The sequence below is a fragment of the Hordeum vulgare genome, chromosome 6H (assembly GCF_904849725.1).
Source record: "Hordeum vulgare subsp. vulgare chromosome 6H, MorexV3_pseudomolecules_assembly, whole genome shotgun sequence".
In the NCBI taxonomy this organism is placed as follows: Eukaryota; Viridiplantae; Streptophyta; class Magnoliopsida; order Poales; family Poaceae; genus Hordeum; species Hordeum vulgare.
Genome location: NC_058523.1, coordinates 6,904,979 through 6,932,849, shown reverse-complemented (window position 1 = coordinate 6,932,849; position 27,871 = coordinate 6,904,979). Strand labels below are relative to the sequence as shown.

The window sequence follows — 27,871 nt, the reverse complement described above, 5'->3', positions numbered from 1 at the left end:
TTCCTGCTTGCATCACTAGTTCCTGCCTCTAGGGGTGTGTATCATCCGCAAGACTGGACATGCTTCGTGTGATCTCGATCATGAATCGCGGGTCATGTAGCACACACACCGGACTTGTCCCGCTTGAAAGATTCCCCATGGCCTTCTCCTCACATGACATCGGTTCGATTAGAGAGACGCAACGCATTTTTGAAGAAAGGACGGGACAACACAAACTCATCTTTGTTTCTTTTTTTTGTGGGGGGGTATAATGTAGGTTTTTGTATCTCTTAAAAATCTTGGCTGATTAATAATGAAAATTAATTATGTAGATATCTTAGTGTTTGTGGATGATAATGGTAATGATGATACTAATACAGATGTTTGGGTGCATGCTTTACGTGTTTGACCGTAACGGCTGTGCATCCTAGCTAAGCATTCATGGTGCTGCTGCAAGGTTTTGTCTCTTCATGGTGGTGCTGCTGTAAAGCTTTGTCTCTTCATGCTGGCAGTGGCAGGTACCAGTGCAGATGAGTGGTAGAGTGTACACGTGTCTGCTTGTTTGGACGCCCTCGGCTCTCTACTTCTCTTGGCGAGAGCACGCTCACAACTCTCACAGGTCACAACGCTCCTTACCCTCTAGGCCACAGCACGCCCCGCACTGAGGAGGCGCGCGGCGGCCATGGCGAACGACGACGACCAGGACATGGCCATCGACGAAATGATGGTGGAGACGGAGGGGCTGAAGGTCCTTGCCGTGGACGACGATCCCGTCTACCTCCGGACCTTGACGCAAACACTTCGGCGCTGCGGCTACGAAGGTACGTACGTCGTCCGGTCCGTTGATCTAGGGCCTCTTGGCCGCAGTTTGCTCTTGGTGTTCTGACCGGCCGACGTACGGCCACCTTCCGTGCTGCAGTGACGGCTAAGCCATCGCCGGCAGAGGCGCTGAAAGAGCTGGAGAAGAACCCTGACGGGTTCGACTTCGTCATGACGGCCGCGCTCACCCGGGGCCGAGGGATGGACGGCTTCGACCTCCTCAACCGGATCGGGGAACGCTACCCAGTCGTCATCCGTAAGTAGCAGCTTCCACGCATATACTACACCTTCAATGTTCCATACTTAGTATTAAATCAATATATAAATGTCGCATTAGATCAACGACGCTTATTTTGAGACGAAGGAGGAGGAGTATTGTTCTAACTTGTTTGTAGGTATATATATATAGATCTGATGGATTCTTTTGTGCAGTGTTCTCGGGCGAGGAGAGCATGGAGACGAGGAGGAGGGGGACGCAGGGAGGCGCTTGCTACTTGGCGGAAAAGCCCATGCGCGACACGCAGATATACATGATCTGGCAGCACGTCCTGCGGTGGAGGAGGGAGAATGCCGCCGGCGTAGTCGCGGCGAACGCTAACCCTCGCCCCAGCAGCGAGGGCGGCCATCTGGAAGACACGCCGAGGAAGAGAGGGCGTGGGGTGAACGATTCTGGCAAGGGCAAGGGGGCCTCCGACGGCGGCGGCGTCCAGCCGGTGACAAACACCACGAAGAAGAAGAAGTTCGAGTGGACTTCAGAGATGCACGAGTTGTTCGTCAGTGCGGTCACCCAGCTCAAGGAAACAGGAGGTGCGTGCGTGAGATACTACTGCATGTTCAATTGATGGTCAACTAATAGTACTACTACATGTTTTATCCATCCTTTATCCATTGTTTTGTTGTTAATAAGTGCATCGTATTCAACTCAATCATATTACTACATGCTTTATTACTACTGCATATGCAAGCATCTGCACCTTTACCAGGTTTAATGGTGTAGTACTAGCTAGATAGACATGTGTAGCCAAAGGTGCTGACATTCGAGTGGTCTCTCTACGGGTAGGATCCAGGTGATTGTATCACCAATATGTTGTAGCCAGTGTTGCTCCGATTCCCCTCGATGTGTGAGACCCACCAACACTCGGGTGTTGTGGCGACCAGGAGAGACAACTACGTACCGCGACCTGCCCCGGCCTGTCTTGTGTACATTGATGTGATCACTCCTCCTCACATTCCTAGCCCTTGCCCTGGCCATGTTAGGCCCTGTTTGAAACCATAATAGAAGATTATGATAATATGAATTGTGAAGATAGATTATATAATCTGGTTTATAAAAATAATTTAGATGGACGTGTTTGGATATCAAATTATATAAACTGTAATTCAGGTTGTTGGACAGGCCGCGCTAGCGTCCATGCCACCTGGGATGAGAGGGCCTCTGGCCTAGTTTTATCAACTAAAGGCCCGAGTTCATCTTGGCGGGGTTTTCCTGTCCGACATCCCGGGAATGTTTCTCCATGACCAGCGCATATGACCCGTGCAATGGACAGGAGAGAGGAGTATTTTAGAGAAAATCGCCGCTATGGGTAACACCATCGGCATTCATGGTCCCTGGTGGGCAATTTTTACTTTCTCTTCGACCCTACAGTGCAAGAAAATGATAACTTCAATGCCCATTGACACCCTCCTATTCAGTGTCTACATCGATGGTGCTGCTCTAGTCGAGCTACCTCTCCTCGACTGGCTCAACACTTGATGAAATTACGAGCCCCCCACCCACTCGTCAAGATGGATATGTTCCTTGTGAAGAACGATTGGTGCTCGATCATGCCGGACTTTGTCGTAACCTTCATTCCATCTCTCGCCTTCAGGCACATCCCTATCTTCATCATCACTACTACGAAGGTTCCATGTGCTTACATCTTCAGATTCGGTGAGCAATGGGTTGGGTACCTTGTTTTCAATGTCGTTACCGCCCCTGCCACTGTAGCAGTGCCCTTGACCTACAGTCGACCAATTGTTTTGTGGTGCGCCTGAAGAGGATCTGGAGTGCCCTCGGGATTTGGGCAAAGCGGCTCAAATATCCCGATGTCATCGTCAAGGACAGTCACAACACGACTCTTTTCCTAGATCACCTCGAGGATAAACATGGTTTCGCTAACCCTAAATTTCCCTTGTAATCTACCTCATGCAACACTCCCTTTCAACCCATGAACGCCGCTTTGTGGATTTTTGGTGGTATAGAAACAAGATTGGCTTTTGCAAGATCGGATATGGGAACTCGAAGTTTTTCCATGCTTGTGTGCCAGCCCGACTCCGCAACAATCAGATCGCCTACCTCGATCGTAATGGGGTTAAGCACCACACGTGTGGGTACAGGAAATGTACCCTTCATTACTTCTACCATCCTCTCCCGGGCACGAAGACGTCGGTACACAACAACATCAACCTCCAGCTCTTCATGGCACATACTATTGGGGATATTACCCCACCGTATGACCCTCCTTATGCGGTTGGGTCATGGTTATGGCAGCTTACCATTGTACTCAAGATGGGCCTTGGCGTACAAGACCAAAGGTGCAAGGCGGCCTGTTCTAGTAAGCCGCCTGGCGGCTCTCGATCACGAAGATGGCGGGACAAGGCACATGAGGTAGAAGGTCGGCAGAAGATATCCTTGCTTGAAAGGCAAGGCGAGTTAGAGATGGGGCAGGTCACGAATGATAGCACGGCCCGGTCTCTTGTAAAACCCTGGGTCTTGACCTGTATATAACGGCAAGCCCCTGAGATCTATAGGGTTAAGTTACAATGAATCAATAGCTAGGTCAGGCGAATCCGCTCCCTTGTAATCGATTTCATCATCAATACACACAAAGCAGGACGTAGGCTTTTACCTCCATCAGAGTGGCCGAACCTAGGTAAACTCGTCTCTCATTCCCGATCAACCCCTTCAATTCGCCCCTTAGTGGCGATGGCCTCACACTCAAGTTCTCTCACGAGGACATCTGTCGTGACGAAACCACGACAGTTGGCGCCCACCGTGGGGTTGTCGCACAGTGGAGTTGAGTTCTCAAAAGGATCCCTTCCGGGGTGCGGGAGCTATGCGGTTGGTCTAATGACCAAAATCCGTCGTGGAAAGCGCTACATCGACAATTCGAGTTGGGGCCCCGAGGCTGAATCAATCGAGTCTGGATACCCTGTCCTCTTCGGCAAGATACACGTCTTCATCAGCAAAATCGGCATGTCTATTCTCGAGCCGGACATCTGCACCGGCATCGTCGAGCCGGCTCGGCTCGCCCAACCTGCCCAGCGTCAAGCTGGGCGGTGTCACGTCTTCGTAGGCTTGACGCAAGGGATCACCCTCCCAGATGAGCAAGTGACCGGAGGAGATACCCGTGTTAACTCAGAAGGCGAGCCATCCATGGGGGTGCAGATTGATTTGCCCCCTCTACGATGGGAGACTCGGGGGTTTCCCCGAGGCAGAAATTTCCGAGGAGTCCCAAGAGCCGCCACGCCAGGTCACCATCTACATGGTGGGAGCCTCAGCGGCTCAGGACCTACCAGGATCAGCCGCCGCAAACAGAGCCAGTGGGTCAGGCAAGACGTCGGCTCAAGCCATGATGGATCTGTTGGGGGAGATGGCAAAACTAATGGCAACCCCAGTCACTGCAAAAAATCAGGAGGAGATTAACGCAGAGCTGACAAAGCTTCGTGAGGAGATGGCCATGGTACAACGAGATATTGACGTTGAGAACACCTGGATGATAGAACTACACACTCGAATCAATGACAAGTCGGAGCGCTTGAAGGCTAAGGCTTGGCAGTTGGAGCATCACCAAAACGCTTTCGACGCAGTTCACCAAAGAAGACATCAGACTCGGCTTTGAGATGATCTTAACCCGGCTCACTTATTCACCAACCTGCGCACGCCCGAGGCGGAACGCAACCCCCCTCGACAGACAGGCCGACAGGTTGGGCCGGCTCAGCCTCCACTGGCACGGTCACCGACTCAGCGGTCCCAGATGCCACACGGCCACTTCTCCAACCCTGTTGATAACATGCTAGTTGCAACGCGTAACCTAGAGTCGCTCCCTATCCATGGAACACCCGAGTCGAGATCGAGGCTAGAAACGCCATCGAGGTGCTGAAGACCGCAGTGGTTCAACATGCGCAATTTTCTTATAGCCGTGATCGGGTGCACTCCACGTCGTACGCCAGCCGTACCAAGAGCCTCCATGAGGAGTCTCCAGCAGTATCCAGCAGCGGCTACCGACAACGGCTTAGGTCGGCCCAACCCGGCATCCGCTATCAAATGACCAAGCACTTCTGGATGAAGGGAGAGCCTCCCACCAAGCCAAAGCTGAAGCAACGGCAGCAGTGGCGGATCAGGCAGTTCTGGCTCACCCCCAGCCAGAGAAGACTCCAGGCGGGTCAAATAGCAGAACGAGCAGGGTCCCATGTTTGTCTCTGGCTCTCCGCACTGAAAGCATGCCCAAGGACTTTAAGGGGCCCCGCAAGGTACCCAACTATACGGTGGATCTTGAGCCGGTGGCGTGGATTGAGAGTTATGAACTCGTCATGGACATGCTTGATGTCAGTGATGCGGTGTGTGCCAACTATTTTACGATAATGCTGGAAGGTCCGGCTCGAACGTGGCTGAAAAACATGCCGCCCAATTCTATCAACACTTGGGTGGAGTTGAAGGAGCGGTTTATCAGAAACTTCACGGGAACATGCAAACCCCCAATGAAGATTGTGGATCTGCAGCATTGTGTTCAACGCTCTGATGAGTCGACGCACCATTGGACACGTCGGGTCACCGAAATCAGTCATTCATCAGATGGCATCACAGCGGCTCAAGCTATCCTGATTTTGGAGAAGAATTGCCATTTTCAGCCGCTGGTCTTGAAGCTTGGCCGCTTGAAACGAAAGGTGCAGGACATGCGCGAGTTAATGACACCCTCACCAGGTACGCCGAGTCAGATGGAAAGAAGGATGCCTGCTCAGATGAGGACAAAGCTAGAAAGAGCAAGAAAGGAGACGGCACAAAGGGTCATTATCAAAACCATGGACGTAATGGGAACCTGGGAGGTCAAGGAAAGCGAAGGCAGCAAGATGGCGGGTCAGATTTTGTCACCAACACCAATACTGGGTTCATAAACCAGCCTCGAAACACTGGCCCCGGATGAGGTTTCAATGGGAAAAACCACACAATTACGAGGAGATGCTCAAGGCACCTTGCCCCAAGCATAGTACCCCAGATACCCCGTCTACTCATTCTTGGGGAAATTGCTATGTTATGCAGGAATTTCATCTCCAAGCCTCTAGGGATAACCAAGGAGGCAATGGTGGTGGACACCCGGGTTAGCCTGGTCCAGGCGGGTCACATGGGGGGTTCATCTAGCGGGTTCCCTAGATCCGGCTTTCAAGGATAGGGCGGCTCAGGTAATGGCAGTGGACAACATTCTGGGCAGAATAATCAGCAGCATAACAATCAGGGCGGTATTCAGAGTAACCCTAAGTACCTTAATAGTGGTCAGTATCATGTCTTCACCACCAGCACCTGCAGGAGGGACAACAAACTCAAACAGAGAGCCATCAATATGGTTGAGCCGGCAGTTCCCAGGTATCTCAACTGGTCAAAACAGTCGATCACTTGGAGCAAGGAAGATCACCCGCCCCGAGGTTATACCCCTGATGGTCTGGCTTTCGTGGTGGTGGGGTGGATACACCCTTTCAAAGGTTCTCATGGATGGGGGAGAAGTATTAATATCTTGTACTATGACACCTTACGGAGGATGCACCTTTCTGAGGATAACCTACTACCATCGACAATGGTTTTTCATGGTATAGTTCCAGGCAAGTCGGAATACCCGGTCGGGCGGATCAAGCTAAACGTCGCTTTTGGTGACGAGTCCACTTACAGAAACGAGGTTTTGATGTTTGAGGTGGTTAAAATCAAGAGTCCATATCATGCCTTGTTTGGACGGCCGACTTATACCCGCTTCGTGGCCCGACCTTGTTATGTGTAACTCAAACTCAAAATGTCGGGTCTCAAGGACACTATTACTGTGAATGGGAGTCAAAAGATAGCTCAGGAGTGCGAGGAAGGAGACACGGCTTATGCTGAGTCGACATGCGCAACTGAGGAGTTGAAATTCCATACGGCCAATGTTGACCCGGCATACATGAGCCCTTTGAAGAAGCCTACTATTGATTCTGAGCCGCATCTCAAGTTTAAGCCAACAGACGACACCAAGCAAGTTGATTTCACCCCAGGCGACTCTTCTAAGCAGTTCACTATTGGGACCGGCTTGGATCCCAAATAGGAAAGCGCGCTCATCGAATTCATCCATGAGAATCGGGACATCTTTGCATGGAAGCCGTTTGACATGCCTGGAGTGCCGAGAGAATTCGCTGAGCACCACCTTAATATGGATCCGAAGATGAAACCCGTACAGCAATACCTCTGTCGTTTTAACGAGGAGAGACGCAGGGCTATTGGGGAAGATGTCATCTAGCTCCTAGCTATCGCGTTCATTGTTGAAGTTTTTCATCCTGAGTAGCTCGCTAACCGTGTGCTTGTTCTGAAGAAGAATGGCACTTTTCGTGTGTGTATCGACTACACCGACCTCAACAAAGCTTGTCCTAAGGATCCCTCTCCTCTTCCTCGTATCGATCAGATTATTGACTCTACGGCGGGTTGAGAGCGCGTGTGTTTCCTGGATGCATATTCAAGTTACCACCAGATCAAGATGGCTAAGGAGGATCAAGAGAAGACGGCTTTCATAACCCCTTTTGGCGCTTTCTGCTATGTTTCTATGCCTTATGGACTTATAGAGCGCAGACGTGACTTATCAATGCTGCATCCAGAATTGCTTGCACGATCATATTGGGCAAAAGTTCATGCTTATGTTGATGACATCATGGTGAAATCTCAGAAGAAGGAAACGCTCTTGGAGGATCTCAAGGAGACGTTTCATCATCTTTGAGTCTACCAGATGAAACTTAACCCGACCAAGCGTGTTTTTGGTGTTCCTGCGGGCAAGTTACTAGGTTTCGTGGTGTCCGAGCAAGGCATTGAGGCTAACCCGGATAAAATCAAGGCGATAACTTCGTTGGGTAAGCCGGCTAGTACCAACCGGGTCTAATGCATGGCGTGTCGCATCACGGCGTTAAGCCGGTTAAAAAGCCGCTTTGGTGAAAAGGCTATCCCTCTTTACCAGTTGCTCAAGAAGACGAATAATTTTGTCTGGGCGGATGCAGGTGATGAAGCCTTTGAAGCCCTCAATAAGCAGCTTGCTAAGCCACCTGTTTTGGCCGCTCCGATTGATAAAGAGCCCATGCTCCTCTACATTGCTGCTAATTCTAAGGCAGTGAGTGTGGCAGTGGTCGTCGAGCGCAAGGAAGCAGGGAAAGAGTATCCGGTTCAGCGGCCGGTGTATTTCATCAGCGAGGCGCTAACCTTGTCCAAACAGCGATACCCACATTGGCAGAAGATGGTCTTTGGAATTTTTATGGCAAGCCGGAAGCTGAAGCACTACTTTCACGAACACCCAATCACTGTGGTCGGTTTGACGCCAATTGGAGACATCATACAGAACCGCAAGGCCACTGGTCGGATTGCTAAGTGGGCAATTGAGCTTGGTCCTCATCATGTGAAGTGCATGCCTCGTACAGCCATAAAGTCCCAGGCACTGGTGGATTTCATCAACGACTGGACCGAGTTGCAGATTCCAAAAGATAGGCCGGATAACATGTACTGGACTATACATTTTGACGACTCCACGCAATTGGAAGTCTCGGGGGCTGATGTAGTGTTATCCTCTCCACGAGGTGACAAGTTCTATTATGTTTTACGGCTCATATTCCCTTGTACTAACAATGTGGCTGAGTATGAGGCTCTCTTACATGGGCTCAGGATAGCTTAGGAGATGAACCTTAGCCTGGTCAGATGCTTGGGCGACTCAAATTTGGTGTCTCAACAGGTCTCTCGAACTTGGGACTCGAAAGACCCCGTGATGGCGGCTTATCGGCGTACAGTAACCGAGGTGGCGGGTCACTTTCATGGTTACCAGGTTGACCACATTTATCGCCGACATAATGAGGCGGCCGACGCTTTGTCACAACTTGGATCTCAACGCAAGTCTGTCCCTCCCAATGTGTTATTGGATGTTCTCCACAACCCCTGTGTGAAGTTACCGTCTGAGGAGGATATATGTATCCTTGACCCGAAATCGCAGTTGGTGGCGGCTCTCCGGGCAACTCCTAGTTGGACGGTTCCATATATGGCTTACTTGGCTTGGGGAGACCTGTCGGCTGAGGAAATCGTTGCGCGGTAGATAATATGACGGTGCAAATCTATGACTATCCATAAGGGCGAGTTAGACAAGCGAAGTACTTGTGGAATTTTTCAGCGATGTGTTTCCCCTAAGGATGGATGGGAAATTCTCAATGAGATACATGCAGGAGTCTGTGGGCATCATGCTGGTTCACGATCTTTGGTGTCAAAAGTTTTCCGTCATGGATTTTACTGGTTAACAACTCATGCAGATGCTGACGATATCGTACACAGGTGTGATGGATGTCAAAAGTTTGCTCGACAAGTTCATGTGTCGGCTCAGGAGTCACTTGGTCGTTTGCGGTCTGGGGGCTTGATATGGTTGGCCCGTTCAAGATGTCTTCTCACAAAAAGACCCATCTACTAGTGGCGGTTGACAAGTCTACCAAGTGGGTTGAGGCATAACCCATCAGTAATTGCGAAGCAGAGACGGCAGTCAAATTTTTGAAAAAGCTGATTTTTTGGTTTGTTTATCCTCATAGCATTATCACTGACAATGGTACCAATTTATCCAAAGGGGCCATGAAACAGTTCTGCCAACATGAGCATATCTGGCTTGATGTACCGGTGGTAGCACATCCACAGTCCAATGGGCACGCAAAACGAGCTAATCAGGATGTCTTACGAGGTATCAAGCCCCGACTCATGGTTCCCTTACAACGTACTCCGGGTTGTTGGGTTGAGGAGCTCCCTGCAGTACTTTGGAGCATCAGGACGACGCCAAATAGATCCACTAGTTACACACCCCCTTTTCTGGTTTATGGAGTTGAGGTGGTTCTACCAAGTGATATACGACATGATTCTCCATGAATCACCACTTACGTCGAAGCCGACAACGAATAGGCACGCCAAGATTCTTTGGACGCCTTAGAGGAAGAACGTGACTTGGCAGCAGCGAGATCAGCTACATATCAGCAAGACTTACGTCGCTATCATAGTTGTAGAGTTAAGAGCCGGGCTTTTCACGAGGATGACTTAGTGCTTTGATTGATTCAAGATCATAAAGGCATGCACAAGCTCCCACCACCCTAGGAAGGTCCTTTCGTCATCAGTAAGAATCTCAACAATGGTTAATATTACCTGGTGGACCTCCGGCCCAATTCATACACCTCTCAGGAAGAGACGACCCGGCCTTGGAACATTGCTCATCTTCGGCCTTATTATACCTAGAGCCAATGGCTCCTCGATTACATACCTCCTACAATGTTTGTACATACCCTTTTATGTTTAATATAATAAAACCGGCACCCACAAAATTTGGGCTTTCTGCCGTTTAAGCCTACACAATGAGCATGAGTCTTTATTATTTAACCTAAGCCACCCAAGAGGATGAGTCGCCGTGAGGCAGTCATTCAAACATGGACGCTATTAATACCAAAGAGGATGATCCGCCATGTTGCGACCGTTCAAACATAGGTGCTAATAAGCCAAAGAGGATCAGTTGCCATGATGCACGGTTCATACGTAGGCGCCAATTGTGGTCAGGAGAATCAAGACGGCTTATCTGGGGGCTACTGGTCCCCAGATTGTTTGGCAGTAATAGCATTGTCTTCTGCAATCCTATGATAGGCTTTTCCCTGATCATGGGTCACTTGAGGGCTTCCAACTCACTAAGTTTAGCTTTCTCACCCTCTTGGTCTGCGAAAAATTACCGCTATACGATGGTTAGACCTGACTGTATGTTTGTGCGACTCCCCCTATTGGCCTCGTGTACTCTTGGTGAGTCAATCCATTGTGGACCCTGAACTTGTCAAGGTTAAAACATTGAGTGTGTCGTGTGAGAGCCGGCATATGGAAAAAGGAGAAATCATGGGTTCATGTAACCTGCTTCACTCAAGCATGACTTGTGCCTGATCAGCCACTTTAAATCGCCGAATCTCATTGAGCCGGCTTATCATAATTCATATGGGTTATTTTTCCCGCCCAATTAAGGATAAGACTAGAGCCTTGCAAGCCAGTCTCACTGAGTCGGCTTATTGATACTGTTAAGTTTTACCTTAACTTACTTCAGGGATAATCCAATATTTATTACTGGCTCACAAAGAGTGTCCGGGTTATACAGCTTCTGGTCCAATGATGGCGGGTTATACAGCTCCAGTCCCGTGATGGCGAGTTATGAAGTTCTAATCCTATGATGGATGTATGATCTCCAAAACAAGGATGTAAAAGACGAAGCAACATTTGATTCCTATAAGACTCCTGTGACAACTTAAAGCTGGAAGACAAAGATCTTAAAACATGCACGAAGGCATGGCATAGACACTCAGTTTGGTGCAATTCAGAATATTACAAGGCTACATGGAGCCCAGGATCTTTAACAAAAGTTTATCAAGCAATAAATAATATCACCCGGCTGTCAGTTCATCCGGGTTAGCTTCAGGATGATTTCTCATTTAAGACGCCGCCGGGTCATCCTGCGTCGAGCCTTCTGGTTCCTGGATCTAAAGATTGTCCACATCCCAGTTGCAAGGGATTAAGGCATGGAATTCAGCTTCGTCATTCAAGATGGGGGATGGGTCAACATCACGGGCAAAAAATGCTTATGGTGTTGAGGAGTCAGATCCACCGGTTCATACGTAGGTGGTCGCACTCGTGTGTTGTTATTACCGTAAGCCACGTGATATGTCTTCAGATCTACACCCTTAGCCAGATGACTATCCACCACTCGATACGCCTTGATACAGTGGGCATAGTCTTCCTGTGTAAAACCTGACCCGTCATTTTGAGTTGAGGAAACTCCCCAGCTATATCCTTCGGGTTAAGTTCCGGTGCATAAGCTAAAGCCGGCTCAGAGCAAATATTGCACCCTTCCGAGAAGCTGATCTCATCAATTCTTCAATTTGTTTTGGAATTGTTGAAAGGCGCCTCAGCGCATCATTGATAAACTTGACTGGATCTTTATCCCCCATGACAGCTTTGATGGTGAATAAGCTCCCAGCATACAATCGCTCAGTCAACGTATACAAAGCTTTTAGCTTCAGTAAGCTATTATCTTGAAGGTTGCGAGTCAGAGACCTGCAAATAATTCAAGCATATAAGTCGCCTGGCGTGTCTTTTGTTTATAAAGAAAGTTCTCACAAGTTCATCAAACACTACTTACCAAAGGCAGTTGTGGTCATCTGAGAGATATGTCGTTTGAGACCAGTTAGATCTTCGGTAACATTTTTCAACTGACCCTTGACGTCTTCAGCACGTTCCACCAAGGCGACTCTTTCAGCTTCAGAAGATTCCTTGTACGCCTTGAAATCAGCTTTGATTTTTTCCATCTCTTCACAAGAGACCCGAAGTTTCTCATCAACTTTTGTGCGTGCGTCTTGCTATAGAGCCAGATTTTTTCTCATGTTGTTCAATTCTGAGTCAGAAAGATTGAATGCTTCCTGAAAAATAAAGTCGCCAAAATGGATATTAGTCGAGTTTAAGCTGCCAGCATGGTGCATGATGACACTTGGGGGCTGCAAAGAAGTTTGTTACAAGTTTCACGACACTTGGGGGCTAATGTATACTGGTTTTGTACACCATATATTACATGAAGACCTGGCTCATCTTCAAGCAAGATGACTCGACCCTTGGGGGTGTACAGGCTCTACACTTTTCATGATAGATTGACATTATGTTGTTGCAAACTATAAGACACGGCTCGTTATTATCATAATGACCCGACCCGTGGGGGCTACAGGTTGAAATCTTATAAGTCATCATAATAAGACCTGGCTCGTTATTTTCATAATGACCCGGCCCTTGGGGGCTATAGGTCAAAATCTTACAAGTCGGAATGCTAAAACCCAGCTCATTATTTTCATAATGACCCGGCCCTTGGGGGCTACAGGTTGAAATCTTACAATTAAGCATGATAAGTACCAGCTCATCTTCAAGAAGATAAGCCGGCCCTTGAGGGCTACACCAAGCTTCACCAAAGTTTCCATTTCATCAAGACCCGACTCATCTTCAAGAAGATAAGTCGACCCTTGAGGGCTACACCAGGCTTCACCAAAGTTTTCAGTTTCATCAAGACCCGCCCCATCTTCAAGAATATGACCCAGCCCTTGAGGGCTACATAAGGGTATATGGAGTACAAGATCGAGTTGAGTATACCTCAAATCTTTTTTCATCATACCAACTAGGCTGGCCTCCGTATCCCGTCTTGTGGAAAGGCGGCTTAGATACCCAGAGTGCAATTCTTCGAAACTAAGGTTTCCAATATTGGGAAGCTCAAGCTTAGATTTCCCTTTTTCAATAGCAGGTGCTGCATTTTTATCGGTCTACTTGGCCAACATAGTGAAGACGGGAGTCGTGTAACATGTCCCAGTGATAACAAACCCCTCCTCGTAAGAAGCAGTGTCTTTGGTTGGTTTCAGAGGACTAGGTGGTTTACGGTTGGCCTTCAGGCTTGTCTCCATGGCTATATCACCAATACTTGCCAGCTCAACATGAGTATCAGCAAGATCATCACTAGCATCTTGATGAGCTTCACGGAGCTCAATGTGGATATCAGCAGGATCAACATGAGTCTCGGAAATAACAGGTTCCTCTTTCTCCTTCTGTAGCGCACCAGGATTGGTTGATGACCCGCCATTTTTTCTCTTCTTGGCTTGGGCCCTATAAAGCAAGGTTAAGACATATGCAAAGATTAAAGGTACTAAATAGTGTTGGATGCAAAAGGAAAAGTTACCATGGATTGACAATGAGTGGTTGCAGCTTTGAAACAGCCGAGTCACCTGATGAAGGCGGTGACTCCTGATAGATTGAATTAGAATATTTAAGAGGTTGTCGCATAAGGACGACTTTTGGGAAAGAAAGAGTTAGATTATGAGGCACCTCATTCTGACGTTTATGAGTGGCTGACTTTTCAGGCAAGCCTGCCACAAGATCACTTGAGGCGCTGCGGGTCTGGCGCCTTTGTGTATATAGAGTCTTCTTCAAAAGGAAATCAGGATCCAAATAAGCTTGCGTGTGAGACATAGGTACTTTCCCAACGACCCGCCTTGGTGGTCTTGGAAATGAGACTTATGAGTTGGAAGAGATAGAAATTACCTCGACATCTTCATCCTGGTTAGGTTCTTCATCACCCTGTGACTGAAGGGGTGTCAGCAAGTTTAATTTAAAGACAGTTTTATAGTAAAGGTTTTACCTCAGATTGGTTGTCAACGGTTTGTGACTCGCCCATAACCGACGATTCCTCAACAATCGCCTTCTTCTTCTTCTTCTTGCTAGGGGCGGCTTTGGTTTTCTTGCCAGCAACTTTCTATTGTTCTCGTTTCCAAAATGGCGAGTCTATCTGCAGAAATATTGACAAGGAAAAGCAAGTTTTGAACTATGAAGAAACTTATAAGCAAGAAAAGAGATGTAAAAGATTATTACCTCTAGACCTGGGTTGTGAGTATAGAACTGCTTCAGACCAATTTTACAGCAAACTTCTTTTGTTTCACCCAATAGCTTCTTCACAACTTTGTTGACTTCGATTGAGTCGAGGTTGATATTGTTGAAGCGTTGTGCATTGTTCAAGTCGCCGTCATACTCGCACATCAAGGCGCCACGGTGACCTAGGGATATGATCCGCCAATCAACCCAACACCGGGTCACGTCAACTCTGTTTAACCCATTGAATGTCAAGGCTGTGAGTCTGGTCCATACAAAGGCGAGTTGGGAACGTTCTTCTTGAGTAATTGGGTCGGGCAGTTCAAAATTCATTGGAAGGCGTTCTGCTCTGAAACCCGGCAGGGGATTCTCATTGGCTGGGTATGTGTTCTTTCAATAGAACCAAGTCTTGCCCCAACCTTTAGGATGACTAGGCAATATAGCAGAAGGAAATCCACATTTCCTTCTCCTCTGGATTGTTGCCACGCCAAGTTCTAAAACAGGGTCCATCAGCAAATTATGCTTGGCGGTTGAGATAAAAGAACTCTCTGAACAAAAGGACACTCGGCTCCATTCCCTTGTACACCTCACAAAACACTTGAAATTGGCACAAGTTGGTTATGGAATTAGGACCGAGGTCTTGAGGGTGGAGATTGTAAAAGTGTAGAACATCTAAAAAGAATTTTGACCCGGGAGGAGAAAAACCCCACTCAAGATGATTTGTAAAAACCACTACTTCTCCTTCACCAGGTTGTGGTAGTTCCTCCCCAACGCCGGCTCACCAACCGATTTCCTCTTTTGGTGACAAGGCCCCAAAGGACACATAGTGTTGGAGTATAGTATTAGAGACTTGAGAAGGCACCCAATTGCATGAGGCGGGTTTTGACATGATGATGGATTCAGGAGAAAGGAGCTTCAGAAGCATATTTGGCAGGTTATTTAAAGGAAAAACAAATTATTTGATAAGAGTGATGCTCAAGAAGGAACTAGTTTGGGCGGTTCTAGTTTTCAGTAACAGGACAATCTACAATACCGAAGTCACCCTAACGTAAGTCGCCACACAAAGGGGAAGCGATTTATAGAAGCGGGTGGATTACAATCATATTAAGGAGCCCGCATGATGTAAAGGCGGGTTACAGATGGACAAGGTTTTCTATTTTTTCTACTGAGTATGGGACAAACATGTTTCTACTTAAGCATTCAAAATTACAGATCTGTGAATGGTTCAAAAAAGGGAAATATTTGCTAACCCTAAACAGTAAGGTTTGAATCGAAGTTTAAGGAGCCTTATGACGAAGATGGGGCAACTGAATCTACCGCCGTAGTACTATGGGGAATCTCATCGGCATGGGTGAAGATTGATACTAATGGAAGAAACATATGATGAACTTCGACGAACTACGATGAACAAACCTCGACCTAATGCGGATCTAAGGATGAAGAAAAAACTTACCGGAAGAGTTGTTGATGGCGGCGGAGCCGACTAGCTGCGTCCCAATGAAGTAAGGAGGAGTCGTGTTCCTGGGGCGCTGTTGGCCACGAAGGAGTACGGCGGCGGCGGCGACGACCCGATGACCAGAGGTGTGTACAAGGAAGAAGACGAGAGGGAAAGGTAAAAAATTAAAGGGCCCCTCGCGAGTATTTAAGGCCAAAAACCAAAGTGTAAATGGTAGGCGCTGGAATCAAGGAGGAGTAGTAAATTTCGGAGCCCGGGGCGCCTTGATTTCCGAGCTAGACAGATAAGTATAAAGAGGCGTTACGATGATGTCATCGAGTCCCTAGATTCTGGGGCGGGTGATATCACTCATGAGTAGAGAAAGCGGTTATAAAGATCTTTGAAGTTTCATAAAGTCGGCATTTCAACCTCAGAGGAGATAAAGACACGAATTACACACAAGCCGCCAAGATTAAGGTAAAATATATTGGCATGAATAAATTCAAGTCAATATGGGGCCTAATGTTGGGGATATTACCCCGCCGTATGACCCGTCCTATGCGCCCGGGTCATGGTTATGGCGGCTTACCATTGTAATCAAGATGGGCCTTGGCGTACAAGACCAAAGGTGCAAGGCGGCCTGTTCCAGTAAGCCGCCTGGCGGCTCTCGATCACGAAGATGGCGGGACAAGGCTCATGAGGTAGAAGGTCGGCAGAAGATATCCTTGCTGGAAAGGCAAGGCGAGTTAGAGATGTGTCGGGTAACGAATGATAGCACGACCCAGTCTCTTGTAATACCCTGGGTCTTGACCTGTTATATAAAGGCAAGCCCCTGAGGTCGATAGGGCTAAGTTACAATCAATCAATAGCTAGGTCACGTGAATCCGCTCCCTTGTAATCGATTTCATCATCAATACACACAAAGCAGGACGTAGGCTTTTACCTCCATCAAAGGGGCCGAACCTGGGTAAACTCGTCTCTCATTCCCGATCAACCCCTTTGAGTCGCCACACAGGGGCGATGGCCTCACACTCAAGTTCTCTCACGAGGACATCCGTCGTGACAAAACCACGACACATACTCTCTTGGATACTTTCTAGGTGGTCTTTGCTCGTGTATCCACTCTCTACCTCTGAGCTCAAGAAGGTTATCCTTGGATAAAATCTTGGGACTATGCTAGGCGTGATGGATATTGTCCGATTTTTCTCAAGAGGGCCTAGGGGAATTTCTCCCCAATTTTATCGCTCTCATAAAATGGTTGTACAACCACGAGGCTGATTATTCAACAAAACGTATCCTTCATCGCCCTCCTGCTAAAGGTGAATGCTCCCACCTCTCCGACAAATTCTTGATATATCTGATTGCAAAACTCCCCCCTCCCTCGAAGATGTTGTCATGCCTCATGTTGTCTCACCAGGAGCCGCTCATTCCTTTCCTTGTGCATTTTGAGTAGACATGCATTCTGCACGGGCGATGAATCTTGGAAAATTCCATCCTCATGCGAAGCTTGTCAAATCTTCCATAAGTACAGTGCACGGGAGGTGGTACTCAAACTTTGCTTCAAAAAAAATTAGATTACATGTCTTAGGTGGCACTAGTGGTTTCCTTCCTACAGGAGAAGGTGGGTTTAGGCCCTCAACACATCAAGTCGGTCTATAGTCATGCTCAACGGTGTGTTGGGTAACGTAGCATAAATTCAAATTTTTCCTACGCATATTCAGATCTTCCTATGGAGAGACCAGCAACGAGAGAGGGGTAAGAGCATCTTCATACCTTTGAAGATCGCTAAGCGGAAGCGTTACTAGAACGCGGTTGATGGAGTCGTACTCGCAGCGATTCGGATCGCGGTGTGATTCCGATCTAGTGCCGAACTACGGCACCTCCGCGTTCAACACACGTGCAGCCCGGTGACGTCTCCCGCACCTTGATCCAGCAAGGAGGAGGGAGAGGTTGGGGAAGAACTCCAGCAGCACGACAGCGTGGTGTTGATGGAGAGACGATGTCTCCCGGCAGGGCTTCGCCAAGCACCGGCGGAGAGGAGGAGAAAGGAGGGCAGGGCTGCGCCGAGGGAGAGGGAGAAGTCTGTCTCCCAAGGGCCAAAACCCCTCTCTATTTATAGGAGGAGGGGGGCTGCACCACCCCTAGGGTTCCCTCCCTAGGTGGTGCGGCAGCCACCAGATGGGAAAGGAGGCGGCGGCTAGGGTGGGAGGGGGTGGCGCACCACCTGGTGGGCCTAAGGCCCACCTGTGCCTAGGGTTTGCCCCCCCTTCCCTCTCCCCTGCGCATTGGGCTGAGTGGGGAGGCGCACCAGCCCACCTAGGGGCTAGTTCCCTCCCCCACTTGGCCCACCTTACCTCCCGGGGTCGTTGCCCCCCTTCGGTGGACCCCCGGGGCCACCTCCGGTGGTCCTGGTACGTTACCAGTGATGTCCGAAACACTTCCGGTGTCCGAAACCATCCGTCCTATATATCAATCTTTACCTCCGGACCATTCCGGAGCTCCTCGTGACGTCCGGGATCTCATCCGGGACTCCGAACAACTTTCGGTAACCTCGTATAACAATTCCCTATAACCCTAGCGTCACCGAACCTTAAGTGTGTAGACCCTACGGGTTCGGGAGACACGCAGACATGACCGAGACACCTTTCTGGCCAATAACCATCAGCGGGGTCTAGATACCCATGGTGGCTCCCACTTGCTCCACGATGATCTCATCGGATGAACCACGATGTCAAGAATTCAATCAATCCCGTATACGATTCCCTTTGTCTGTCGGTATAGAACTTGCCCGAGATTCGATCGTCGGTATACCTATACCTTGTTCAATCTCGTTACCGGTAAGTCTCTTTACTCGTTTCGTAGCACGTCATCGTGTGACTAACTCCTTAGTCACATTGAGCTCATGATGATGTTCTACCGAGTGGGCCCAGAGATACCTCTCCGTCACACGGAGTGACAAATCCCGATCTCGATTCGTACCAACCCAACAGACACTTCCGTAGGTACCCGTAGTGCACCTTTATAGTCACCCAGTTACGTTGTGACGTTTGATACACCCAAAGAACTCCTACGGTATCCGGGAGTTGCACAATCTCACGGTCGAAGGAAAAGATACTTGACATTAGAAAAGCTTTAGCATACGAACAATACGATCTAGTGCTATGCTTAGGATTGGGTCTTGTCCATCACATCATTCTCCCAATGATGTGATCCCGTTATTAATGACATCTAATGCCCATGACCAGGAAACCATGATCATCTATTGACTAACGAGCTAGCCAACTAGAGGCTTGCTAGGGACACATTGTGATCTATTTATTCACACATGTATTACTGTTTCCTGTTAATACAATTATAGCATGAACAATAGACTATTATCATGAACAAGGAAATATGATAATAACCATTTTATTATTGCCTCTAGGGCATATTTCCAACACGGTGTCCCCGGCAATTGGAGCGCCTACTGAGAAGGGCTCCGTCAAGGGATCCCTTTTCCTTTACCTCTTCATCCTAGTTGTGTACATTGGTGCAGATGGTGGCCGCCTAAAACCCCCTTGTCCCCTTATTGTCGTGCCTAGTGCTGCTATATGTGGACGACAACTTTACAGCAATCACTGGCATCACCCTCAACTTTGCCAAGTGCATGTTCGTTCCTCTGAGGGCCGAATCAAGACTATCGAACAATTGTCCTGGTTGTTTGGTTGTTTGGTGCCCAACATCCCCCAACAGTACTTCACTTGCTTTCTCCACCTACAAGCTCAGGATCATCGATCTGGTCCCTCTCATAGCCCATGCAGACAAATGGCTCATTCGATGGTGTGGCACACCACTTTCCTCGTCTGGCAAGGGTAATTTTGTCGACGCCATCCTCACATCCCTACCATCCATTAACATGGGTCGCTGTAACTTATTAAGCACACACATGCCACCTTCGTGAAGAGATACCAATCAATTTTCTAGGAAAATGACACCATCGTACCTGCTTCCAAGAGCAAGATTGTCTGGATGGAGATCCGCGAGCCTTGGAGACGTTAAGCACATGGCTTTCTGGTGGGGTGAAGAGAGTTTGGAGTCTCGTTTCCCATTTCTCTTCGCGCACTCCATTCGTCCAAAAGCATACATTTCAGTTGTCCTCATGTGCATTGAAGACCACCTACTGCCTAGTCTCTCTACGATCATGCACGTCGAGATTGGCAGTCTGCATAAGAAGTTGGGGAATATGTCACTCTCATCGAGGGTGTCGGACTGTTGTGTCATGCGCCCCTCCGGTGCCTCGTTCATGGCAGATGTGTCCCTCCGCGCCTGCTTCACGCATGCAGCCACACCCATGGCATTTGGGCACTGCATGTGCCTATTGCCACAACAGTGGAGGTGGTGTGCCTTGTTAGCACCTTCCACCTCCCAGATCACACCCGCCTATATTCCACAATTTGCCTTGTCGTCGTCTAGAACATTTGGGAGAGGCGAAATACTAAGGTGATCTGCAACAAGCGTGCTCCCTTTTCTATTGTTGTGGGCAACATCAACATTGATGTCATCTTGTGTTTGTGGTGATGCTCATGTATGATATATAAATCGATCTTAGAATATTGAGTGTAGTGGTTCACTGCCTTGCCCTAGTGCACTGTTAATTGCCTTGGTTGTTGCTCGCTTGTCAGAAGCCTAAAACCCTTTAGCCATGATGCTTTGCCACGATTACGGCTAATGAAAATCTTCATTTGGGCTTACCCCCTAAAGACCTTTCAATAAAAACCATATTTAGTATGTTCTATTAAATTAAAAGTTCACTTATTTATATGAACCATTCCAATTCTCAAATAAGGCATGTCTAATGATATGTGTTAGTGATCTCTTCTTGCAAGCCACAAGAGAATGGTTTTTCAAGACAATCCCAAGGTGGAAAGGACCCCAATTTGAATATATTACTTCAAATACATTACAACGCCAGACACTTGACATCCCTTTCAGGAGGTCACTGGTCAGGATACATAGGTTGTGACCTTACAATTTAGTCTTCTTTTATGGTTCCCTATGATGAATATATGCCACTCAATCATGGAGATCAAACTTCCATGTGTAATGTATATTGGTTGAATTGAGTTGGAAGTTGAGGGAGCATTGCTCATTTGTGGCAATCAGTATACGTAATTTGAGGGAAGTTTGGGAAGATCCTAGTTTTTGGCCTGCTAACTAATCGAGGTGACACACCCATTCTACTTCTTCTTAGGTTTTGATAGCGAGCTGCCTCTTTTTCGTAGATGAGGAGTTCACCGTCATCAAGGAGGAGGCTACACAGGAAGTATCTCATCTCCGGAATGACAAATGGGGACGACATAGGTAACATGTGCCAAGGGAATCATGACCACCATGAAGTGGTTCACAGTGTCGTCATCACTCTTCGTGTCCAATGGCCTCTTTGTTGGCGACTTCGATGGAACTGCTACATGGTTGTTGCAAAGGACATGCTACACCTGCATCAACATAATAAGTAGCAAGATCAACGAAGATGTCTAGGCTCATGAGCTCGATTCATCCGTTGACTTGTTTTGAATTGCTGGAGAACTTATACATTGGAAAATTAAGCGTTACCCTTTGTATATTGGCTATGTTCAATTCAAATTCAATTTTTAGTTGCATATTAATGCATGCTTGAAATTAAGTGATGGCTTGATAGTTGTGGCAACTGTCACCTGGAAGAAAATTTTAATTCCACACATTATCTATATTGCAAAATACACCTAGGTTTTAGATAATTGACCCCTAATCAATAGCCATGAACTTATAACGCGGTTTCAAGGTCACGAATGCGCTAGCCTATGACGTCGACAGGATCGCGGACGTGCAACATTGCGGGGAGAAGGGGGGCTAGACGAGCACAATGGGAGTTAAATCAATAGAGCAAACTAGCACAATGAGGATGAAAAGTGGAGATTGAGGTTTTGTCCATGTATGTACAATATCACTGAAATATTGCCCATTAGACCCAAACCAAGAAATTTGTTTGCTATGAAAAATAGGAAAGTTCTATATTTCCATAGTAAATCAACAATGAGATTAGATGTGTACTACTTTGTTCCATAGCAGTAGGGGGAAATATCATAACAAGCATGCAAATGTTACAAGTTCACAAATGGATGAAACTAAGGAGGCACGAGGTTGTGCATGACAAAGCATTGTCTAGACGGTGAACATATGAACCACTACCAAAAGAACAATCACATGTGGTGCAGAGTGTTTCGCATGCACCATCGAAGATCGAAGATCAAAGATCGTGCAAGAGAACACACCTAGAACAAGAAACGCATCACCATGCAATGAATATCATGGTTGGATGGACTTGACATTGCACGGCAACACAAAGATGTTCTTGAAGGCATTATAGGAACAAAAAATTGAACACGGCGAGACTGTGTGGCACCGCCTCTTCACCCCAATATTACCACAATAGTGAGCAGAATATCAATGTCAATGCTTGGAGTTCGGGTTCCTTCCACTCGGAGCCACGCCCATTAGTATCAGACTAGAACAAGTTTGTGTGTGATAAGCAAAGAACCATGCCATGGTGGAACCGAGGCAAGACTGGGAAGGTGTACCTCCATGAGCACACCTCAAAGGCAGTTATTGATTCTATGGTAGTGATGTTGACTTTTTCTCACACACATAAGGACTATATGAAGGGACATGGGGAACTCTATATGGCGGCAGACGTGTTAAGTTTGACTGTCTATACTTTTGTGGGACGACTATTAGTTTGTTAACAATTAACATGAGTTTTCTTACCACCTTTGTGTTGTGCCACGAGGTACTAGCTTTCAATACCTAGAGCAGATATCTCTTCAAGATTTGTCTTTGATTCATATATGTACCATTGTTACGAATACTCCTCCCAAAGTCTTGTAGCCCATATGATTCCACTTCTAAACCATTTTTATACACATAACTTGTTTCAAAGGATTCAATACAGTTTATTAAGCATGGACCCCTAATTTCAAAAAACACACAGTTTTCTACTATATTTTGGATGGTACGATAAGGTACCAGAAGTCTAGTACATTATCACCTAAAATAGATATCTCTTAAAGATACACCTTCAGTTCGAGTACACTACTATTATATATGAACTTTGACCATTAATCTAGTTGCCAATATATCCACACTCGGAGACCTATTCTACCAACAAAAATAGCTTCCTCCAAAAGTATTCAACATGTTACAGTCAGCACGGCCCCAATTGTTCATGCATGAGACTCAATAGGCGTCAGTACATTGAGGAAAGCTTGTAGTACATTATGTCATACATTTTTAAGTTCATATATATATTTTTTGAGATATTACTTGCGTGTGATGGTCAATTACTCATGTTCCATAGCTTCCAGAAGTTCCTATGACCTTGTATTCGCCTAAGTCAACATTGGCTTGTTCTCCTTGGGGAAAGAATATACAACACCCTATTATTTTCCTAGTTTTTTTATTGCGGTGGCATTTAATAATCCACATCTCACTTTGTCATGGAAAACTTCGTCGGATGAATGCACTTCCGTTATACTATTAATCAAGTACATTTAGAACTTATAGTTTACACATATTAGAACTCTACCATCAATTGGAATATCATAAGAATTGCTACCAAATTTCTACATCTATCACATTTCATCTACATTTCCATGGTCAAACCATGAATAAACAGATAATTGGCTCCACTAAAAACATTCAAATTACAAGCTTCGGCAAGGAGGTTCGCATGGGAACGATGAGCAAGTTACATCAAATGAAAGACTAAAATGTTCGAGTATATAGCCAATGGTCTTAAAATATGATTAAGCCAATAATTTTACCAAGGCTATGCTAGATTGGTACTTACGAAAGTGTCTATGAGCTACAACGACAATTGCAGTGACACATGTGGGGTAATCTAGGGGTAGTTGACTTGATTGTCCTAGCTTTGTTCATTGTCAAGTCTATCAAACTTCTACTATCTTCCCCCACTATGCAGAGGCGGACACTAGGTAATTAATATGAACTTCCTACCATATTTAGGTGGTACATTGAGGTACTACTAACATAGATAGAACATATCAATAAAAATATAGACCTCTTACCATCCAATATATCTGAATAGATATTAAAATGGTATGAACTTTGCCCATCTATCTCATTATCAGACATTCCCATGTCCAAACTTTGATCAAACAAAAAAATAGATTAACTTGTCCTACTTAAAAAATACATAAGATTATGTCTTATACACTCAAAATTCTACCATGTTTGCGGGAAACATGACATATCATTAGTTCAATACATTCTCGTCTAAACTAGATACCTCTTCAAGATCAACCGATGGTTAGAACTGAGTAAGAATTGTTATGAAGTTTGTCCTCTATCTCATGGAAACCATGCTTCCATTTATGAACTACATCTAATATCACAAGTAGATTGATCCAACAAGATCCATCGGTTGCTTTCAACAAATCTATGAGTTAGTTTCGACTGCTACATCTATCATTTGACCTCTAGATATTAAGCAATGAGCGGTGAACACAAAATTTATACCATATTTGAGTACCAAGACTAGAATGGTTGAATGCCCTCTCACCTAAAAATAGATACACCATTAAGATAAATCATTTTTAAAATATAAGTACGGTTATAATCAACAAATCTCGTCGATCTTGTTATCCTATGCGTTATTCCTTGTAGAACCCACCTAAACATATAAGTGGCTCTGTTTAAAAGTATTTGGCAAGCTGGCTTCAGCCAGCCAGGCCACTTGAATTTGAAAAATGCCATCCCCAATATGGAAAACCATTAATTGTAGCACTACAAATCGCTTGTTTGTTCACGTGGGAGGGGGTGGAGGAACAATGGAGTTAGCAAAAAAGTTACGATTGTGCATGTCTGATAGAGATTTATACATGATTACTCCGTTTGGGGTTTATGCTTGCAAATGGATTCTGCACATAGCTATTGTAGAGAGGGAGGGAGGGAGAGAGAGGGAGAGGGAGAGAGGGAGAGAGGGAGAGAGAGAGAGAGGGAGAGGGGGGGAGGGAGAGAGAGGGAGGGAGGGAGGGAGAGAGAGTCCTAAAACATTATAGCTAGTTAGATCTACATTTCTAGAATATTATCACAAAGGCACCTAAGCAAAATCATTTTACCCAAATACGAAATAAGTCTTGTCCATGTAGAACAGTTTGACCCTTTAATTACCCCCCATGTATATGCAAGCTAAATTATCCTATATTCGACAGGATTTATTCATTTTGTAACAGAAAAGTTTTAATTTAATTTCCCCCATGTATGACTTATAATTTGCAAGACCATTAATGCATAACAGATTCATTACTTCTACATCTTTGTCATTTTTAAAGCCTGTATTTGGAAAACTATAGATAAATATGATAACACATAACATGCATAGTTATCTCTGTATCACATTATGAACAAAATGGTTTTGTGATTCTATGAACGCTTTATGTTCTTGAAGTTTTAATTTTTTTTGTTTTCCATGTGCAATTGCAATTTTTATTTTATTACAAATAATTGAGCTATGGCGCGCCAAATGAGCTAAATAGTGCTAAATGGCTTAGTGCGATGCCCAACCAAATGTTATAGTGCCATTATAACGACGGGATAGCGAGTTATCTAAAACTATGATCCCTTCACATAAGTAATATTTGTTGCATGATTTATTCGAATTATTTGCCCAAGTCAGTTTACCCAAATATCTATCACAAAAACACCTAAGCAAAATCAGTTGAGCCAAATACGAAATAAGTCTTGTTCATGTGGTACAGTTTGACCCTTTAATTACCTCCCATGTATATACAAGCTAAATTATCTTATATTTGACAGGATTTATTCTTTTTTCAACATATTTTTTTATTTTTTCCATGTATAACTTATAATTTGCAAGTCTATTAATGCATAATAAATTCATTACTTCTACATCTTTGTCATTTTTGAAGCATATATTTGGACAAATATAGGTAAATATGATAACACATAAGATGCATAGTTACCTCTATATCACATTATGAATGAAATGGTTTTGTGATTCTATGAACGCTTGTACGTTGCTGAAATTTTAATATATTTTTTCCATGTGAAATTGCAAAATTTAATATTTTAATTTTATTACAAATAATTGAGCTATGGGGTGCCAAATGAGCTAAATAGTGCTAAATGGCTTAGTGTGATGCCCCACCAAATGCTATAGTGTCGTTATAATGTTGAGATAGCGAGCTATTTGAAACTATGATACCTTCACATAAGTAATATTCATTGCATTTTTTATTTGAATTAATTGCCCAAGTCTGATCATTTAGATGTTTTCTTATTACAATTCGCACGAATAGTCAAGGAAAATTTTAGAGTGAGCTTAGTATGGTAGCTGAAATAAATAAAGCACATGCTTGTGATTTTTCCATCTTTCTAAGCTCTAGCCATTTGTTATAATTTATTATTTTCTAATACAGGTGACACGCCAAACAATATAAGAGAATTTTTGGAGGTTGACGGTATATATCTAACTACAACTCAAGTCAGTAGCCATCTGCAGGTAAGATTTAGACAACCTGGTTGATGTTTCTTCATTCTGAAACCAACTATGAGATCAAATTTTATGATCACGAGATAAATTATCAGAAATTATGTCCTAGTAACGAAGCACCCATTTATTCATGTTTTCACAATATTTGAAATTTCAGAAATACAGAAGGGATTGTCGTACTGGTGGGCAATCAACCATGCCAAGTTCTAGGCCATCACATTCTAATAGTACTTCCAAGAACTATTTGGAATCTCAAGAAAGTGAGGGAACTTACAGACTCCATATGAGATCCCAGGGTGCAAGAGATATTAACCAAACCAGTTGGCTAAGCGGTGGTGCATCACCAGTTAACTATGGCATTCTTGGAAATGGGAACCACACAACTAATCTTGGTGGAGGTTCTCCTTATGGGCATGGTTATCATCATGGTAATGGCATTGGCAACATAAAAGGTTATGATCATCATTATGGTACTACCAATGCTAATGATTATGATCATCATTCTGGTTATGGCAATAATAATCCTTATGGTTATCCTTACGGTAATTCTAATAATATTTATGGTAATGGTAATGGCGGTCGTGGTGGAGTTATAACAAGTGGAAGCATGGTAAGTGTATCACTGCCGTCCAACCTAGCACCACCAGTACAACATGGAATGCATGGAAATGCTTTTGCTGGTCATACCAATGCAGTGCAGCCTCAAAACCTTGACAATGTTTTCTTCAACTCGGAGAACACTACTTCTGAAACAGCTGGCACATCAGGTGGAGGTGGTGTAGTGACAGACGGGATGATTCATGGACTAACTAAGGAGGAATTTGAAAACCTTATGAAGCAGTAGGTACGTACTATTCTCTATATTAGCATGCATGGATGTTTTCGTTTCATTGTCCCTTCCAAAATTTCACCATTTTTCTAGTACCCGTGCACCCCCATTCCATCACAAATAGCCTTTTTACGGTACATTTTACTCCTAGGGGTGGGGACAGGATTAGTCCCATCTTACCATTTAGTTTCGAAGTGAGTAACATAAATACTATTCACATCATATTCTTTTAATTCGAGATGCATTTTCAACCAAAACGGTTAGGCTAATTCTTCTTGAAGGCCAATATCTATCAGCCACCCTCGCGATCACTCTTAGCTCCCTCTACCACCCTAATCTGAGCTCATCATCCTTGCTGCCACCATGCATCGTCCCTGTGATGTCTCTCTCGGCTCCCTTTACCTCCGTTCGTGTGTATCTTTCCTTGGCGAGTGCTGCTGCAATTTTTTTACTAATACCTAATTACCTATACCATTTTAACATTATTTTGTTTTATCTGAACAACTATGCAGGTAGTCAAATGGATCAATGGTTCTTTAAATCACAAAAAAGTAAGTTTTTTTTCCATGG

At 45.5% G+C, this 27,871-nt stretch overlaps 1 protein-coding gene across 1 annotated transcript; it reads left to right on the top strand.

Annotated features, from left to right (window-relative positions):
* Window positions 1–537: 537 nt before the first annotated feature.
* On the top strand, window positions 538–27,871 carry LOC123404775 (two-component response regulator ORR27-like). Its single transcript, XM_045098722.1, has 6 exons — window positions 538–800; window positions 899–1,054; window positions 1,231–1,605; window positions 26,399–26,481; window positions 26,630–27,316; window positions 27,814–27,871. The coding sequence occupies exons 1-5, from the start codon at window positions 662–664 to the stop codon at window positions 27,314–27,316; spliced, it is 1,440 nt and encodes a 479-aa protein (XP_044954657.1). The 5' UTR covers window positions 538–661; the 3' UTR covers window positions 27,814–27,871.

Bases quoted from the DNA above. Each gene is read 5' to 3' on its own strand.
- LOC123404775 (XM_045098722.1), top strand. From the start codon at position 662: ATGGCGAACGACGACGACCAGGACATGGCCATCGACGAAATGATGGTG. The intron at 1,055-1,230 runs GTAAGTAGCAGC...TCTTTTGTGCAG, and splicing joins ACGCTACCCAGTCGTCATCC to TGTTCTCGGGCGAGGAGAGC. The intron at 26,482-26,629 runs GTAAGATTTAGA...TTGAAATTTCAG, and splicing joins AAGTCAGTAGCCATCTGCAG to AAATACAGAAGGGATTGTCG.